This window comes from Dreissena polymorpha, chromosome 10 (genome assembly GCF_020536995.1).
Source record: "Dreissena polymorpha isolate Duluth1 chromosome 10, UMN_Dpol_1.0, whole genome shotgun sequence".
In the NCBI taxonomy this organism is placed as follows: Eukaryota; Metazoa; Mollusca; class Bivalvia; order Myida; family Dreissenidae; genus Dreissena; species Dreissena polymorpha.
The window spans coordinates 24,814,084-24,834,817 of record NC_068364.1 but is presented as its reverse complement, the minus strand read 5'-3'; the positions used below and the strand labels follow the sequence as shown (position 1 = coordinate 24,834,817).

General features: G+C 31.7%; 1 protein-coding gene across 1 annotated transcript; it reads left to right on the top strand.

The window, feature by feature from the left end:
- Positions 1–3,135: 3,135 nt before the first annotated feature.
- On the top strand, positions 3,136–16,684 carry LOC127848430 (uncharacterized). Its single transcript, XM_052380892.1, has 5 exons — positions 3,136–3,211; positions 13,942–14,064; positions 14,643–14,798; positions 15,401–15,476; positions 15,739–16,684. Exons 1-5 carry the CDS (start codon positions 3,157–3,159, stop codon positions 16,334–16,336), a joined length of 1,008 nt encoding a protein of 335 aa, XP_052236852.1. The 5' UTR covers positions 3,136–3,156; the 3' UTR covers positions 16,337–16,684.
- Positions 16,685–20,734: the final 4,050 nt, after the last annotated feature.

Genomic DNA, 20,734 nt, shown 5'->3' with positions numbered 1-20,734 from the left:
TCGTGTTACTGAGAACAAAAAATCATCTCAGGAAAAAGTCTCTTTTGTTGCTTTGTAAGCTTTATGATATTTTAAAAGTGCCGTTGCATAATGAAGTTGGGTCTGCAAAGCTTGCATCATGCGCATAACTTAAGTACAGTTTTTAAATTTGATAACTGACCGAGCAATACAGGCCTATAAAGCAAATCGACGTTACCAAAAGTAGAACATGTTTGGACGCACAGCTCTTGCACAATTGTTCGAGGAATGATGAAGTTGTAGTCTGCAAAGGTGTGCGAACTGTGCTTTTATTTGAAACTTGTTTTTTTAATTTGTCATGATGCTTTGACATTGGAATTAAGGTCTTACTAGAAATGAAGATCATGCGCGCATGATGACTGTTTCACATTATGAGACTATACTGACAAGCAAATGCAAAAAAATATGACCTTCGAACAATGAGTGTTTCCTTGAACATTGAACTACGGGCATAGGTATTACACATACCTTCATACTCAATGTGTTGACAATATAACCGTTTTATCAGCTTAAGTTTTCAGATATTGTTTGTGCTTTTTGGATGTATCATCTTCAAAAGACGTTTCATTGCATGTGTTATTATATTTAACGACTTTGCCTACATGGAAACAAGTGCATGAATTTATTAACTGTGTATGAACGCGTATTTACCTCATTTCAAGTTCGTTTTTGAAAGAACACACATATTTTGTTTTTAGTCGGCCTTTTTATTTGTTTGCTCAGATCTAAATCTTGTGGGACAGTTTTGTACTCAATATGGATATCTTACTTTGATCTATCATCTCTTTCAAATGTGAGACAGTATCTTATTATACACGGATTTGTGACTCTGCTAGAGTATTTGCACTTCCTTATAGGATGATTTACACCGACATAACACTCGAGTTACAAGTGTTTACTTGAAAGCTTGCACAATAAATACTCCCGAATATGTTTACGTCCAGAACATAAAACATTTTACGCGAAGAAAGTTTCTGGTGTAAAACTGATCCCGCTGTTTTCCAAAATTTCGCCCGGATGCCGTCTCAATTGTTTGTATGTTGACGGCTGCCTTTGTATGTGACATACACGGGTAAACTCATAGCATACTGGGTCAGAATTCTTCAGATGCCAACAAACAGATACCCGAGAAAAATGTACATGCTTCTTCGAAACCTCAATTCATCAGGCAAAACCGATTGGGCTACACATGTGAAAAGAGTACTTTTCGAGAATGGCTTTGGCTATATTTGGTTAGGAAACGAAGTCGGAAATGCTAAAATGTTCATGTTCTCATTCAAAAAAAGGCTTAAAGATTGTGCTATGCAAAATCTCCAAGCTCAAATGGATAGTTCTCATAAGGCGAAATATTATCGGGAATACACAACATTACTTAATGTTGAACGATATTTGTCAATTGAGTTGCCTTACGCATTAAAAAGATGTCTTTCAAATTTCCGATGTTCCGGACACGATCTCGTGATTGATAAAGGCCGACACTTGAACATACCGCATAATCATAGATATTGTAAATTTTGTCTAATGCGAAATTTCTATATTGAAGAGGATTAGTACCATATGTTTATGCAGTGCCCAATGTTTAACACACTTAGACACGATTTGTTTATTCCGCCGTGGCTGAATCAAATAGAAACTGTTCGCTTATTCAATATGCTTATGGCCGATGAAAATGACAAGCACATATTTTTGATAGCCAAATGTTTGTCTGAATGTAATAAAGTACGAAGACAATTCAATATCACACAACATTTATAACGGTTGGATTAGATGTCCAAAATGTAAATCCCATGTATTTAGACTGCCATAAAATATACACATATATATTTATGTGCCTGCTAATATGTAATAATTACGTAATTATCATGCAAACTAGCTTTCATTTTAATACTGCATGCTTGTATTGAATTGTTTATTTATCTTTGATAATGAATAATGATTCTTAGATTACTTTATACGTATGTTACTATTGTGCATGCTAACTTGTCATAGGTATTTCATTATTAGGTAAACCATGTTTTGGTTAAAAAACTGCATAATTATATTGTTTGGCATAGATAATGAATCATAATCTGTGGCTTACCTTATAAATATGTTTATACTTGCATTTTGATATTTAAAATTTTTGAAATTATAATGTATAGCAGTATTTGTTCTAGAAAAGTGCATGTGTGTGTTGCATCATATGACTTTGTATTATTTAACTACTCAGTTTATTTTATATAAAAATGCAATTACACTGTCTGTATTATGGGCTGGTGGCCTTTGACTGCAAATACATATTGGTATTCGTATTCGTACAGGTTACAGCATTTATAAATTACCACAATTATTTGAAGATTATTATCATAGTTATTTAATTAACTGACATATGCGGTATTTTAAGGAATTACACGAATTATGGGTAACATAAATAGTTAGGACGAGTGTGAAAAAAGTTGTGTGTACAATTTGGTTTTAAACAATTGTAACTGTACCTGACAATAAATAATTTGTGCATTGACATTATGTAACATATTTATCTTCAATGGTCGCCAGATGCACCATTTGTTTAATTGAAGTCATATGCTATACAAACAATAACCTACGTAAACACATTGTTACGGAATCCGGATAGTGTCATCTAAAATCTCGCCCTTCTTTCATCAAGGCGACACTAGGCACACGAAGCGTTACACGATATTTTTCGCGACAGTCGCGGCGACGCACGATATTTTTCGCGACAGTCGCGGCGATGCACGATATTTTTCGCGACAGTCGCGGCACTGTTAAACCCATTTATGCCTAGGCGTCTTGAAAAAAGGCATTGGCAAACAGTGTAGACCTAGATGAAACGCCGCATGATTCGGCGTCTCATCTGGGTCTACGCTGTTTGCTTTAAGGAATTTCTGTAAGAAATATTCTAACTATAGAAATAAATATGCTAGACAACCCCTAATTTTGGAAATAAATTGATCCAATTTAGAAGGATGGGAGAGTCCACTAGGCATAAATGGGTTTAACTAAATGGTACTAGTTAGGATGTAGTTAAATCCTGTGTAGAAAACACGCGTCATTGTCCATACTACAGGGTTGTTTGGGCTGAGTTAACTTCCTCATTCAGTCGGTAAACATATTTTGAACCGTAAAGAACGGAAAATAATGTACGTTTACAAACTTGTGTTTGTTTTAATACTGGCTAAAGCAACAGTAAAGGGTAAGTATATTATTATATATTTGTGTTCATGTACATACACATTTATCTGATTTCGTTTAGAGATGTAAATAAAACGTGTCTTACATATTATAATGTTGTGAAGATATGGTGGTTTTATCTCAAAACAGTATTGTGTCGTCGATAAGTAAATGTTACGTTGGTATGCAGCTTAGGTCTTTACTATGAGTTTGATTAGGATAACTAGTCAAAATGAATAACGTCATACTTAATCCATACGTTCAGTACTCATTTAGGGTTTGATCTCGGGGGATGTAATGATGTGAAACGTTAAAGTCTTTAAAATCGACTGTAGCTGCGCGTATTCAATGCAAGTCGACATATGCTGACGCTTATGTGATTACACATGTTGCAGTTGTTGTTAAAATTAAATGAGAATACTTTAAACGTCTTTATTTAAGCAAAAACACATTTGCATCAGTTGGATACGGGTCTCAAATTACTGCGATGTTACAACCCGTTTTGCAATAAACCCGTTTTGCAATAAAATTATTGCAAAACGGGTTGGAGTGTCTTATTGCAATTTTTTTTTAAACAACCCGTTTTGCAATAAACCCGTTTTGCAATAAAATTATTGCAAAACGGGTTGGAGTGTTTTATTGCATTTTTTTTTAACAACCCGTTTTGCAATAAAATCACCACACATTTATTTGCAATAATTTCATTGCAAAACGGGTTGGAGTGTCTTATTGCAATGAGAATTTTGTATAACAACCCGTTTTGCAATAAACCCGTTTTGCAATAAAATCATCACTCTTGTATTTATTCAAATGGATTGGAATAGTTAAAAGTGATGTTCAAATTTTGTATTTAAATAATATTGTTTTAAAATAGACAAAACTGTAAGTTAAAACTAAAAATTAAAAAGCATGGAAGGTGGTGAATTTCGAGATTTAATACGATAAAACAAAACAGAATGTGTGTCGAAACGTGTTGAAGTGTCTTCATGCAACGTCAGTTGTGAGTTACAAACCGTTTCGCAATACAATCATCACATATATACTATTTCTTTCAAATTGATTTGAAACGGCATAAAGGAAGTTTAAAATGTCGCCTGCAAAGTAAAAATGATACAACTAAACTGAATGTATATATGAAGTGATTTTCACCAATTGGGAAATTAAGTGAAAACAACCCAGAAGTGCAATAACTTTATTGCAAAACGGGTTTGAGTGTTTTATTGCAATTTGTAATTTTTATAACAACCTGTTTAGCAATTAACCCGTTTTTCAAAAATTTTATCGCAAAACGGGTTGGAGCGTCTTATTGCAATTTGAAATTTTTATAACAACCCATTTTGAAATAATAACATGACACATGCATTAACTAATTCAAATGGAATGGAAAGATTAAAAAGGAAATTTAAAATATCGTATTGAAATAATATTATTTCCAAATATAGACAAAACTGTTAGTTTCCACTAAAAAGTAAAAAGCATTGAAGGCGATGCATTTCGAGATTGAATGCGATAAAACAATACAAAATGTAAATAGAAAGTGTTTCAACCTATTAAGTTCTGAAGTGAAGATAACGCCGAAATGCAATAATTTACTTTAAAAACGTGTTGAAGTGTCTTCATGCAATGTGAGTTGTGTGTAACAAACCGTTTCGCAATAAAATCATCACATATATACTATTTTTTTCAAATTTCTTTGAAACGGAATAAAGTAAGTTTAAAATGTCGCCTTTAAGGTAAATATGATAAAACTAGAGTGAATGTATATATTTATGAAGTGATTTTCACCAATTTGGAATTAAATGAAGACAACCCAGAAGTGCAATAATTTTATTGCAAAACGGGTTGGAGTGTTTTATTGCAATTTGTAATTTGTATAACAACCCGTTTTGCAATAAACCCGTTTTGCAATAATTTTATTGCAAAACGGGTTGGAGCGTTTTATTGCAATTTGATTTTTTTTATAACAACCCGTTTTGCAATAAACCCGTTTTGCAATAATACAATGACACGTGTATTAATTAATTCAAATTGATTGTAAACATTAAAAAGGATATTTAAAATATCGTTTTTTTTATTTCCAAATATGGACAAAACTGTTAGTTTCCACTAAAAAGTAAAAAGCATTGAAGGCGATGCATTTCGAGATTTAATGCGATAAAACAATACAAAATGTATATAGAAAGTGTTTCAACCTATTTAGTACTGAAGTGAAGATAACGCCGAAATGCAATAATTTACTGAAAAAACGTGTTGAAGTGTCTTCATGCAATGTGAGTTGTGTGTAACAAACCGTTTCGCAATAAAATCATCACATATATACTATTTTTTTCAAATTTCTTTGAAACGGCATAAAGTAAGTTTAAAATGTCGCCTGCAAGGTAAATATGATAAAACTAGGCTGAATGTATATATTTATGAAGTGATTTTCACCAATTGGGGAATTTAATTAAGACAACCCAGAAGTGCAATAATTTTATTGCAAAACGGGTTGGAGTGTTTTATTGCAATTTGTAATTTGTATAACAACCCGTTTTGCAATAAACCCGTTTTGCAATAATTTTATTGCAAAACGGGTTGGGGCGTCTTATTGCAATTTGAATTTTTTATAACAACCCGTTTTGCAATAAACCCGTTTTGCAATAATACAATGACACGTGTATTAATTAATTCAAATTGATTGTAAACATTTAAAAGGAAATTTAAAATATCGTTTTTTTTATATTTCCAAATATGGACAAAACTGTTAGTTTCCACTAAAAAGTAAAAAGCATTGAAGGCGATGCATTTCGAGATTTAATGCGATAAAACAATACAAAATGTATATAGAAAGTGTTTCAACCTATTTAGTACTGAAGTGAAGATAACGCCGAAATGCAATAATTTACTGAAAAAACGTGTTGAAGTGTCTTCATGCAATGTGAGTTGTGTGTAACAAACCGTTTCGCAATAAAATCATCACATATATACTATTTTTTTCAAATTTCTTTGAAACGGCATAAAGTAAGTTTAAAATGTCGCCTGCAAGGTAAATATGATAAAACTAGGCTGAATGTATATATTTATGAAGTGATTTTCACCAATTGGGGAATTAAATTAAGACAACCCAGAAGTGCAATAATTTTATTGCAAAACGGGTTGGAGTGTTTTATTGCAATTTGTAATTTGTATAACAACCCGTTTTGCAATAAACCCGTTTTGCAATAATTTTATTGCAAAACGGGTTGGGGCGTCTTATTGCAATTTGAATTTTTTATAACAACCCGTTTTGCAATAAACCCGTTTTGCAATAATACAATGACACGTGTATTAATCAATTCAAATTGATTGTAAACATTAAAAAGGAAATTTAAAATATCTTTTTTTTATATTTCCAAATATGGACAAAACTGTTAGTTTCCACTAAAAAGTAAAAAGCATTGAAGGCGATGCATTTCGAGATTTAATGCGATAAAACAATACAAAATGTATATAGAAAGTGTTTCAACCTATTTAGTACTGAAGTGAAGATAACGCCGAAATGCAATAATTTACTGAAAAAACGTGTTGAAGTGTCTTCATGCAATGTGAGTTGTGTGTAACAAACCGTTTCGCAATAAAATCATCACATATATACTATTTTTTTCAAATTTCTTTGAAACGGCATAAAGTAAGTTAAAAATGTCGCCTGCAAGGTAAATATGATAAAACTAGGCTGAATGTATATATTTATGAAGTGATTTTCACCAATTGGGGAATTAAATTAAGACAACCCAGAAGTGCAATAATTTTATTGCAAAACGGGTTGGAGTGTTTTATTGCAATTTGTAATTTGTATAACAACCCGTTTTGCAATAAACCCGTTTTGCAATAATTTTATTGCAAAACGGGTTGGGGCGTCTTATTGCAATTTGAATTTTTTATAACAACCCGTTTTGCAATAAACCCGTTTTGCAATAATACAATGACACGTGTATTAATTAATTCAAATTGATTGTAAACATTAAAAAGGAAATTTAAAATATCGTTTTTTTTTAATTTCCAAATATGGACAAAACAGTTAGTTTCCACTAAAAAGTAAAAAGCATTGAAGGCGATGCATTTCGAGATTTAATGCGATAAAACAATACAAAATGTATATAGAAAGTGTTTCAACCTATTTAGTACTGAAGTGAAGATAACGCCGAAATGCAATAATTTACTGAAAAAACGTGTTGAAGTGTCTTCATGCAATGTGAGTTGTGTGTAACAAACCGTTTCGCAATAAAATCATCACATATATACTTTTTTTTTTCAAATTTCTTTGAAACGGCATAAAGTAAGTTTCAAATGTCGCCTGCAAGGTTAATATGATAAAACTAGGCTGAATGTATATATTTATGAAGTGATTTTCACCAATTGGGGAATTAAATTAAGACAACCCAGAAGTGCAATAATTTTATTGCAAAACGGGTTGGAGTGTTTTATTGCAATTTGTAATTTGTATAACAACCCGTTTTGCAATAAACCCGTTTTGCAATAATTTTATTGCAAAACGGGTTGGAGCGTCTTATTGCAATTTGAATTTTTTATAACAACCCGTTTTGCAATAAACCCGTTTTGCAATAATACAATGACACGTGTATTAATTAATTCAAATTGATTGTAAACATTAAAAAGGAAATTTAAAATATCGTTTTTTTTATATTTCCAAATATGGACAAAACTGTAAGTTTCCACTAAAAAGTAAAAGCATTGAAGGCGATGCATTTCGAGATTTAATACGATAAAACAACACAAAATGTATATAGAAAGTGTTTCAACCTATTTAGTACTGAAGTGAAGATAACGCCGAAATGCAATAATTTACTGAAAAAAACGTGTTGAAGTGTCTTCATGCAATGTGAGTTGTGTGTAACAAACCGTTTCGCAATAAAATCATCACATATATATTTATTTGCAATAAAACACTCCAACTCGTTTTGCAATAAAATTATTGCACTTCTGGGTTGTCTTAATTTAATTCCCCAATTGGTGAAAATCACTTCATAAATATATACATTCAGCCTAGTTTTATCATATGTACCTTGCAGGCGACATTTTAAACTTACTTTATGCCGTTTCAAAGAAATTTGAAAAAAATAGTATATATGTGATGATTTTATTGCGAAACGGTTTGTTACACACAACTCACATTGCATGAAGACACTTCAACACGTTTTTTCAGTAAATTATTGCATTTCGGCGTTATCTTCACTTCAGTACTAAATAGGTTGAAACACTTTCTATATACATTTTGTATTGTTTTATCGCATTAAATCTCGAAATGCATCGCCTTCAATGCTTTTTACTTTTTAGTGGAAACTAACAGTTTTGTCCATATTTGGAAATATAAAAAAAACGATATTTTAAATTTCCTTTTTAATGTTTACAATCAATTTGAATTTATTAATACACGTGTCATTGTATTATTGCAAAACGGGTTTATTGCAAAACGGGTTGTTATAAAAAATTCAAATTGCAATAAGACGCCACAACCCGTTTTGCAATAAAATTATTGCAAAACGGGTTTATTGCAAAACGGGTTGTTATACAAATTACAAATTGCAATAAAACACTCCAACCCGTTTTGCAATAAAATTATTGCACTTCTGGGTTGTCTTAATTAAATTCCCCAATTGGTGAAAATCACTTCATAAATATATACATTCAGCCTAGTTTTATCATATTTACCTTGCAGGCGACATTTTAAACTTACTTTATGCCGTTTCAAAGAAATTTGAAAAAAATAGTATATATGTGATGATTTTATTGCGAAACGGTTTGTTACACACAACTGACGTTGCATGAAGACACTTCAACACGTTTTTTCAGTAAATTATTGCATTTCGGCGTTATCTTCACTTCAGTACTAAATAGGTTGAAACACTTTCTATATACATTTTGTATTGTTTTATCGCATTAAATCTCGAAATGCATCGCCTTCAATGCTTTTTACTTTTTAGTGGAAACTAACAGTTTTGTCCATATTTGGAAATAAAAAAAAACGATATTTTAAATTTCCTTTTTAATGTTTACAATCAATTTGAATTAATTAATACACGTGTCATTGTATTATTGCAAAACGGGTTTATTGCAAAACGGGTTGTTATAAAAAATTCAAATTGCAATAAGACGCCCCAACCCGTTTTGCAATAAAATTATTGCAAAACGGGTTTATTGCAAAACGGGTTGTTATACAAATTACAAATTGCAATAAAACACTCCAACCCGTTTTGCAATAAAATTATTGCACTTCTGGGTTGTCTTAATTTAATTCCCCAATTGGTGAAAATCACTTCATAAATATATACATTCAGCCTAGTTTTATCATATTTACCTTGCAGGCGACATTTTAAACTTACTTTATGCCGTTTCAAAGAAATTTGAAAAAAATAGTATATATGTGATGATTTTATTGCGAAACGGTTTGTTACACACAACTCACATTGCATGAAGACACTTCAACACGTTTTTTCAGTAAATTATTGCATTTCGGCGTTATCTTCACTTCAGTACTAAATAGGTTGAAACACTTTCTATATACATTTTGTATTGTTTTATCGCATTAAATCTCGAAATGCATCGCCTTCAATGCTTTTTACTTTTTAGTGGAAACTAACAGTTTTGTCCATATTTGGAAATAAAAAAAAAAACGATATTTTAAATATCCTTTTTAATGTTTACAATCAATTTGAATTAATTAATACACGTGTCATTGTATTATTGCAAAACGGGTTTATTGCAAAACGGGTTGTTATAAAAAATTCAAATTGCAATAAGACGCCCCAACCCGTTTTGCAATAAAATTATTGCAAAACGGGTTTATTGCAAAACGGGTTGTTATACAAATTACAAATTGCAATAAAACACTCCAGCCCGTTTTGCAATAAAATTATTGCACTTCTGGGTTGTCTTAATTTAATTCCCCAATTGGTGAAAATCACTTCATAAATATATACATTCAGCCTAGTTTTATCATATTTACCTTGCAGGCGACATTTTAAACTTACTTTATGCCGTTTCAAAGAAATTTGAAAAAAATAGTATATATGTGATGATTTTATTGCGAAACGGTTTGTTACACACAACTCACATTGCATGAAGACACTTCAACACGTTTTTTCAGTAAATTATTGCATTTCGGCGTTATCTTTACTTCAGTACTAAATAGGTTGAAACACTTTCTATATACATTTTGTATTGTTTTATCGCATTAAATCTCGAAATGCATCGCCTTCAATGCTTTTTACTTTTTAGTGGAAACTAACAGTTTTGTCCATATTTGGAAATATAAAAAAAACGATATTTTAAATATCCTTTTTAATGTTTACAATCAATTTGAATTAATTAATACACGTGTCATTGTATTATTGCAAAACGGGTTTATTGCAAAACGGGTTGTTATAAAAAAAGTCAAATTGCAATAAAACGCTTCAACCCGTTTTGCAATAAAATTATTGCAAAACGGGTTAATTGCAAAACGGGTTGTTATACAAATTACAAATTGCAATAAAACACTCCAACCCGTTTTGCAATAAAATTATTGCACTTCTGGGTTGTCTTCATTTAATTTTCCAATTGGTGAAAATCACTTCATAAATATATACATTCACTCTAGTTTTATCATATTTACCTTGAAGGCGACATTTTAAACTTACTTTATTCCGTTTCAAAGAAATTTGAAAAAAATAGTATATATGTGATGATTTTATTGCGAAACGGTTTGTTACACACAACTCACATTGCATGAAGACACTTCAACACGTTTTTTAAGTAAATTATTGCATTTCGGCGTTATCTTCACTTCAGTACTTAATAGGTTGAAACACTTTCTATTTACATTTTGTATTGTTTTATCGCATTCAATCTCGAAATGCATCGCCTTCAATGCTTTTTACTTTTTAGTGGAAACTAACAGTTTTGTCTATATTTGGAAATAATATTATTTCAATACGATATTTTAAATTTCCTTTTTAATCTTTCCATTCCATTTGAATTAGTTAATGCATGTGTCATGTTATTATTGCAAAATGGGTTGTTATAAAAATTTCAAATTGCAATAAGACGCTCCAACCCGTTTTGCAATAAAATTTTTGAAAAACGGGTTAATTGCTAAACAGGTTGTTATAAAAATTACAAATTGCAATAAAACACTCCAACCCGTTTTGCAATAAAGTTATTGCACTTCTGGGTTGTTTTCACTTAATTTCCCAATTGGTGAAAATCACTTCATATATACATTCAGTTTAGTTGTATCATATTTACCTTGCAGGCGACATTTTAAACTTCCTTTATGCCGTTTCAAATCAATTTGAAACAAATAGTATATATGTGATGATTGTATTGCGAAACGGTTTGTAACTCACAACTGACGTTGCATGAAGACACTTCAACACGTTTCGACACACATTCCGTTTTGTTTTATCGTATTAAATCTCGAAATTCACCACCTTCCATGCTTTTTAATTTTAAGTTTTAACTCACAGTTTTGTCTATTTTAAAACAATATTATTTAAATACAAAATTTGAACATCACTTTTAACTATTCCAATCCATTTGAATAAATACAAGAGTGATGATTTTATTGCAAAACGGGTTTATTGCAAAACGGGTTGTTATACAAAATTCTCATTGCAATAAGACACTCCAACCCGTTTTGCAATGAAATTATTGCAAATAAATGTGTGGTGATTTTATTGCAAAACGGGTTTATTGCAAAACGGGTTGTTAAAAAAAATGCAATAAAACACTCCAACCCGTTTTGCAATAATTTTATTGCAAAACGGGTTTATTGCAAAACGGGTTGTTTAAAAAAAAAATTGCAATAAGACACTCCAACCCGTTTTGCAATAATTTTATTGCAAAACGGGTTTATTGCAAAACGGGTTGTAACACTGCGATGATCATTATTAATGGCATATAACCCACAAATTTAAATACGGGACATAATCACAAAAAGAAACAACAAAATAGATTAAAGAACATGTATTTATTTCTAATCATCTTGGTTCTGCACCTGGATAAACTAGGCTTTGCATCAGCTATTCTATGTGCGATATTCAACACTATTTTTTGTAATTATTTGTATGTTATTTTGTTATCGTTATTAGACACCTGTTTAAAAAAGTGCATGGTTAAACCATTACGCATTAGTCGATCAAGGCTAAATAGAGGCAGTTTTCTATGCTTGTACGAGTTCGGCAAGATAATTGATTAAGATCCCGCGTTAAATTAATGCTCAACAATATATGGTCAATATACTCTTTCATATGAATCGTATCATTGCCTAAATTCAAAGTATGATTTGGCATATAAGTAATCTTGATTTTAACAAAGCACACCTAAAATGTTGATGTATTTTTTTACAAGGAAGTTAAGTCATGTGAAATACGAAACACACCCGTAGCGCGTCATTATGTACGAATATCTCACAAACACATGATTATGACACATAATCATGTGTATCTTTGTCCGTGCCATCAAAAGAAATTGTTAACTGGAGAATAAAACATAAATCAAACACAACCATGTTGTGTAATAAGTATGACACATAACGATTGTAGTAGAATGTTGTAGTTGGGGACATGAAGTTGATACAAACCTATATGCGTTCAACACGCGAATTTAATACACGGAGATAAATACGACGCACGATCTATAACGGGGCGGTGGGGAGGGGTCTGCACAATATCTGACACATATTGTGGTCTTGTTTCATCAGAGAATAATAATGTAAAACTATTTAAATATACAACTCTTTATATTTGAAATCATATATTACATGTCAGCTTATACAACCCCAAACGGTTGCAGTGTTTAGTTATTATTAAACGCATTAAAAAGCATATATATAACAAGGTATTTAACACAAAATGATCCGAAAACGGGGTGCATCGCCTTGAACAGTCATAACTTCATCAATTGTGCAGCGATTTTCATTAACAGGTCCTTATTCAATGCAGAAATAAATGTCCCATCTGACAATGCACATGTATTGTAATATGTTTACAAATGCTTAGTCAAATTTTAAGAAGTAACACGTTACAAAACTCGTCACCGATCTTACCCGATCTAAGACTGAAATTGTCAGTGAGTAAAGGGCATTTTCTCTGCAAAGTTCACGGACCTCGGCACCATAATTCAATGAAACGTCTAAAACTTTATCACCGTTCTTGCCGTTACATTATGCATGAACATACACTGTCCAGCGCCGTCTGAAACCTGCGTTTACATAGATTTCAACTGTCCGACATTTTAAACACACGAGTGATTTCATTATTCCAACGCGATGGTGTGTAAAAACTCCTTGATTTCATGCTTGAATCGGGTCTGATCAAAGACGAGTAGGTCAAGCGAGTTGTATATCGTGTTATGTCTTAAGATTTGAACCAGCATTTGTGAACATATTACAAGATATGTACATTTCTAGAAATGAAATGTATTTCGGCGTTGAATATGACATAGTTCATAGAAATCGCTGCACACTTGATGAAGTTATGGCTGATAAAAGCGATGCACCATATATATATATATATATATATATATATATATATATATATATATATATATATATATATATATATATATGTGTGTGTGATAGTGAAATTTGTTTTTCAGAGTATTTGGGTTTTCGTTATAATTTTATTATTTTTAATTGAAAATGATGTTTGTACTTATTGATATCATAGCCACACGCTAACCACCTGTGAATCCGGCTTGATCACAATTTTCTCTTGCGGTCAAATTTAATTGTAGGCAAGAAATGTACCTTGTATAACGGGACAGAGATCAACAATGGCGACAATTTTAACGATGGCTGTAGAACATGTAGCTGTTTAAATAATGGAAATGTTTCATGCAAGCCCACGCTATGTCCAGGTAAATATGTACTTCAAACAATGTATTTATTGACATGTATGTTTGGAGGTGCCTCTATTTGACTACATAACTTATGACACTTTTTAATATCGGTATATAATGTATACCGATTTGTTTTTCTTTATGCATGCATCAATTGCTATCTTATTTGTTAGACAAGAAATCTGTATAATAGAATTAAAGAATATAACTAATGACAACGTTTATTTTCGATGGTAGTACATTTGATAGTACATTAATGACTCTAGATTCCTATATTAAATATTGAAATATGTATATCATAAAATTTCATTTGCTTTTAAAATTATATATAGCATTTTAATTGTATACATCTTATCTAGATTTTACGATCACGCTAAATGTTTCTATAGTATTCTTATATGTAAACAACCATGAAACACTATATTTAATCACCTAGTATATGGTGGAACCATGAAACATCTCATACGACTGAGTTCACACAATCAACGTTTTAGACATATATATTACTCTTGACAAATGCACCTTGTTTCAAATGATCAAATAAGCCACAACCATAAAGTCTCCAGCACATATTTCATCACAACAAACAATGTCAGAATCCTCGATCATACCCAGCACAGCAGCTGCATCATCAACATCGCCCTCAAACAACACCACAACACCGTCTTCGTCCACATCTTCGACATCTTCGACAACTGGCAAAACGTCAACAAGCGCTAAGTCTGATGCAGCATTTGCAGATTCTTCACGCGGTAATATTACAATTTAAATGTTACGCAACGTGTGTACCATCTTTGTTGTTTTTAGTAATTACGAGTGTATTAGCAATGTGTCTTTATTATGTCTCTAAACTATATGATCCGTATATTAATTTATTTTTTATATAGTTTGTCAATTACAAACCATTACGATTTAATTATTACTAAAAGTTTATACGTAAGTACTGGTTACATAAAAACAATTCTAACACAGTATTTGTTCATTCCATCACCATGTCCACTTAAAAGAAATAGGATATTATCTGATACATTTAATTGTATGTCACAATTGTTAAATACAGCAAACATGCGAAGTATAATGACGTAAATGTGTACAAGTTAACGGTGTCATTTGATATTTGTGTACATGTGTTTTGCAGCTCTTTTACATTTGCTATCGAAATAAAGACAGATAAAATAAGGCAATGGTCGGATAAATTGATTAAATGTAACATATACTACTAAGTAAGTGCCACTCACACATATGCTACATGTAATTTTTATAATCACGAACAAACGAAACACTCGTAAAGATTATGTTTAGGCAAAAACTAAATTGTATTTTTCATGTTTAATGATAGCTTCTTTAAATGCAGCAACAGCGGCCGGAGTCTCAGTTGCGGTCGCACTGGCTGTTGCAGCTGTTGTGATCCTTTTTTTCCTTAGAAAGAAGTAAGTGTTTATTCACTTCCTTGCCATACTGTAAAGTTCGTGTTTTAAATACTTCGCATTGTGTTTCACAATAACCACACATTTGGTAAGAAATCACATAACACATGGTATTTTATTCTGAATTATTAACTTATAAATTTATTAAAAAACAATATTATGCTTTATACTATTTGTATAATATAGCTTAATTGTTTCAGTTTTTTACATGAATTACCTACTGAAGATGAAATGTTTAAACACAAAATATGCATATATTTGGTAGGAAAAAAGTGTGCTTCGCAGTCACAAAGGGTTCGAAATTGGAAAATCCTAACGACAATCACCATATATCTTTAGCGAGGAAAGAATCCGAACCAAACGCAAACTACCACAGTCCACTATCACTTAAAGAATTGGAGGCTCACAGATACAGTGTCATAGCAACAGGTGTCATAGCAACAGACGGATTTGAACAGCAGAAAAACGCTATAACGCCAGAGACTGCAGACGTTCATGGGTACTTTGTTCTAGAGGAACATAAATCCGGTATTGGAAACGGCATTTCTATTAACGAAATCCAACCATCCTTGGTTCTGGAAAAACAAGGCTGTCAACCGGCTAAAACAACGCATTCAAATTCAAATAACTCATCACCAATAAATAAAAGGAATTCACTTTACTTGGAGAACGATAATGTAGATATGTATCAAGAGATAGATTCAAATGACACATACGCGGACATTGATGATTCACGACAGGGCAACAACGATTACGATTACACTGATAAGACATTCAAAGACTTGAAAACAGACAAATCAGACAATGTTTACAACCATCTTAATGCTACTGGCAACGAGTATGATCATCTGGGCAAAGAGTAATGCAGCGTTAGGGCGATGGCAAATAACTATAGCATAACGTCTAATGTATTTAGAAAATAAACACGGCTATGCAAACTACACTTCCCGGATGTGTAAATAGTATTCATAATATACATCTTCTTTATTTGTTTTGATTTGCATTTCTATGTTGAAAGGTAAACCGCTCATTGCATAGAACGAAATGTTGAACATTGTGTGTATACAGTCATTTCATGTAATTCGTATATGATGCTGTTGTTTATGTATGAATCATGGGACTTGATTATTGCATCCCTTATTTTTGTTCGTATCTGTATATTTTACACGTTTTTAATGTATACTCGGGAAATAAATGATACATGTCATGGATTAGCGGCCTTCTAGACCATTGTTTCGGTTATTGTATTTCAAAAGGAATAGTCGAGAATCAAATTACACGATAAGATACATGTATGTTAATTTGAATTCATTGGTCCACCGCCTGACCTGAGACGAAATAATATCTTTTACGGTAATATACTTATTATAATTTTTGGAAGTATGTTCGAAAAACACGTATCTAAACAAACATTAGCATTTTTATTTCTTCAACATTTGAACAAAGTATCCAGTAAACATCCTTGTGATTGTTAAAAGAACTGATCTGTTAAAAATAAGCTTCATTTGATATTAAATTTCGAAATATTGACACAATCCATGGTAACTTCTGGTTAAAAATTGTGTCATACTTGTTAATATCAGAAACATTACCGTCGATGAACGCATTGATATATCATTGCTGTTACCTTTGTGAGAAAAATATGGTGTATACACCGAAAATAAACAAATAAATATTATACAATGTATTTGATGCGATAAACTTTATAATGCTTACTTGAATACAAGCACATGTAGCATGTTGTTAAAGTCATCACACCATGGTGGAACAAACAAGATAATTAAACCGAGCATAGCAAAAATTTATCATTACACATAAAAAAGGTAATCGTGTATTTAACATTTATATTAGATATATCCTGATCCATTTGCTCCAAGTAAATCATCGGCATTAGAAACATTGTGCGGTGTATTCTGATTAGATTTGCCAATAATTTGTTAACTATATATTTTTTAATCATTCCGTTACTAAAATTGTTATAGCTGTAAAGTATGGGACTAGTATGAATGAACCACTGAATCTCCCAATTTTACAGCCGAACTACCAAAATATTCAGTTGCAAAGCAACGTTCACCAAAAAAAGATGTTGAATCTAGTTAATGGAAAAAAATGAAATGATAGTTAAACAACAACAACAACAAAACCAACTCCTTTTATTGTATATTTCGTTTCAAATTATATTATTGTATACAATGTCCAATATTGCTTTGATTAAATCGGCGTCAATGCATTTATTGCGGTTCCATTAACTCAAACTTTTGCCAATGTAGTAAACAATTATAATCTCATGTCGGCTGGTCTGATCATGAGTGATGTCTAAAATGATACTGCTCGCAACACAAAGTTGCCGTCATTTATCATAATCGCAAGTCTTTGATATTCTAGAATAAACGGTGTATTTTAGGTTAGAACCTCTCTAACAAATTATAACAATTACCATTACGACCTTTTTTCAAAGGTATTATGTTTTGGACAACGCTTGCGATTGTCTTGACGGGATAAACAGTTAGATCGGGGGTTTTTTTCAGGAATTTTACATCGAGATATATTTAAAACAGGAAATGTTGATTTGTATGATATTTTACAGAACATAAATGAATTCTGCAGATTCTCAAAATAAACATTCGATAAGAAGCGAAATCTTCATTTGGCGTTAAAGTAAACTTCAAATGTTTTTATAATGTAGAACAATAACAGATTGAGCTAACAAAAATACTTCTTTATAATGTTGTTTCTTTTATAATGTGGATTTTTTCCATAGTAACATAATGCATTTTTAAACTGTGGGACTAAAATGCTGCATTGACGAAAAAACAAATTTGAAAGTCTTAAGCCACGCGTTAGATGTATAGTAGCATGCGAAAAAGTGTGCCAATTAGTGCCGAGAATCATGTTTGAAAATAAAAATTTATCCCTAGAATTAAAATCAAATAACTGAACATATAGACCGGGGATGAACATTCATGCAATATGACAAGTGTGTATTGTATAGTCTTATCATTGCTTGCTGTTAATTCTCTTCCTGATAAGTGTGTATGACACACACTAAGTGATTCTCTTTTGATTGAGTTATTTACTATCATCAAACTGCACAGAATAATTACATACTGATTACAGTCTTCATCTGCTCGTCGATGTCACTTTGTTTAAGAAGTATCACCAACTTCAACAATTATTGCCAATTATCTAAGGACAGCAGGATTCAAGAGAAAAAAAATATCGCAATTATTTCGTCATGCCTTGTTAGTATAGGATCATTTAATGCTAATATTGACTTAACAAATCTGTGTCGAGATAGCAAACTGACGCTTAATGAATATACATGATAGGATATGCTTATAATTGCTGTTTATGAAATAGATTTTATATAACCGTTTAACATTTTCACTTTCGTATTGTAAAAACCCGTTATAATCATTCTTATTAAACATAATAACATATCTAAAGTAAATGTACACATGTAAACCATTATGACTTGGAAAGACACATCGCCACATAGACATGTTCTGTATTTGCGATTGTCATTGCAAAAATATGACGGTTTTTGGCAATGTGGCAGCGAGGTACGCATAAGCATATCATATTATTTTTTCGGCACATGTCTTGATGTTTTCCGCATATATAAATAAGTGCATTCAGCATCTGTTATAACAACGGACACAAACACTGACGACAATAATGGTTACGATAATGATAATGATCATACAAATAATTGCATGTGACCAAGGTCAAGTTGAGACAATAGCAAATATGTTAATTTATGTCATTGTGTAACTATTTAAATTATGAATAGAGTAATTTTCTCTAATTTGTTTTCATTGGCCATTTTCGCTTTAGATCGGCGATTTTATTAGAATATTCTGAATGTGAATATCTAGGAAATGTTGTTCAACTTAAAAATAAAAATGCTTCCAAAATCAAGTCTTATCACTTAACTATGCTTAAGTTCTATAAAAAAATCTTTAACTAAAAACATTAACTTATTACAATTGTTATCACAATAAACTCTCACTGAAATCGAACATTGATTAACTTTGGACAGTTATTTAGACATGGTAATGGTATTAAAATACGTAGTAATCAGTCGAGGGGACGAGTATTTAACTGACCGCAATGATTTTAGTCAGAATGAGTTGTTTGGGTTTATTTTCGTTCAGGTACAAAACCTGATAAACTTAGATGATTTACTGGGCCAACATTACTGAAGTGTGTCAGCAAACGTGTGCAACCTTTTTTCTATGGAATGAGTGATGTATTGGACGTCATCATTGATGACGTTCATTCGAACGAATGATAAAGGGGGCTAAGTTTCGTTAAGCTGGCGAGAATCACTGCGATTTGAGGCGCTTGAAAACTGGTCGAACACGTTTGCTGAAATTTGACATGTATATGGACAAGAATGCGATCTACCTGTTGGCGTAGGCGTTATACCTGGGAAAAATCAAGTTTTCGAGTATTTTGTGTTTAATTTTTTTTCTGCGAAACACAACGCGCGTAGATAAACATTGTGACGTAACGTCATGAAAAGCGCTTAGGCTAGCTTCCATCTTGTTAAGAAACTAAGTTACGCGTTATTAATTCAATATAATATTATACAGTTATGCGTTAAATCTATAAACAACGACGTAATAATTGTGTTTAAATATCAATACGAAGTACACATGCATGTCTTTTGTGCAGATCGAGTGTGGTTGTTTAGATATTCATGACATAAATCTATGTTATTGTGTGCGACGAGTTGAAGAAAGGTTTACACGGCGAGGCTTTCCGAGACGTGTCGGATAAATGTAAGTACACACTGGTATTAACAAGGTATTCTATTTATCCGATAATATCTTTAATATACATGATAATCATGAGACAAATACATTGTTAATTTAGAGTTTAATTATTGAATCAATAAAGAAACGTGAGCAGTAAATCAATTGAGTATAAACAACTAGCTTACCTTAATGACGACAATAATCCAATATAATAAAACAATTACAATTATGTATGATAAACACACAATCCGAAATACGTTTTTGCATTCGTTCGATGCTTTAAACAAATAAATAACTGTTAAAAACATCCAGAGAATTTAACTTAAAATTGTTTGTTTTGACAAATAAATTACGTCACACAACATACGTCATAAATTGCGCAATCAGTTGCATGCAAAATAAAAGTACGGAAAGCCGGTTTTGAGAAATGTTTATATAGAGTTGCAAAAAAGTATAATATAAACAATAACAAACGATAGAGTGGTGACGGACTTCTCA

Coding starts and splice junctions, on each gene's coding strand:
- LOC127848430 (XM_052380892.1), top strand. CDS start 3,157: ATGTACGTTTACAAACTTGTGTTTGTTTTAATACTGGCTAAAGCAACA. Junction 14,065..14,642: donor CAAGCCCACGCTATGTCCAG/GTAAATATGTAC, acceptor AAACAATGTCAG/AATCCTCGATCATACCCAGC. Junction 14,799..15,400: donor ATTTGCAGATTCTTCACGCG/GTAATATTACAA, acceptor CTTTAAATGCAG/CAACAGCGGCCGGAGTCTCA.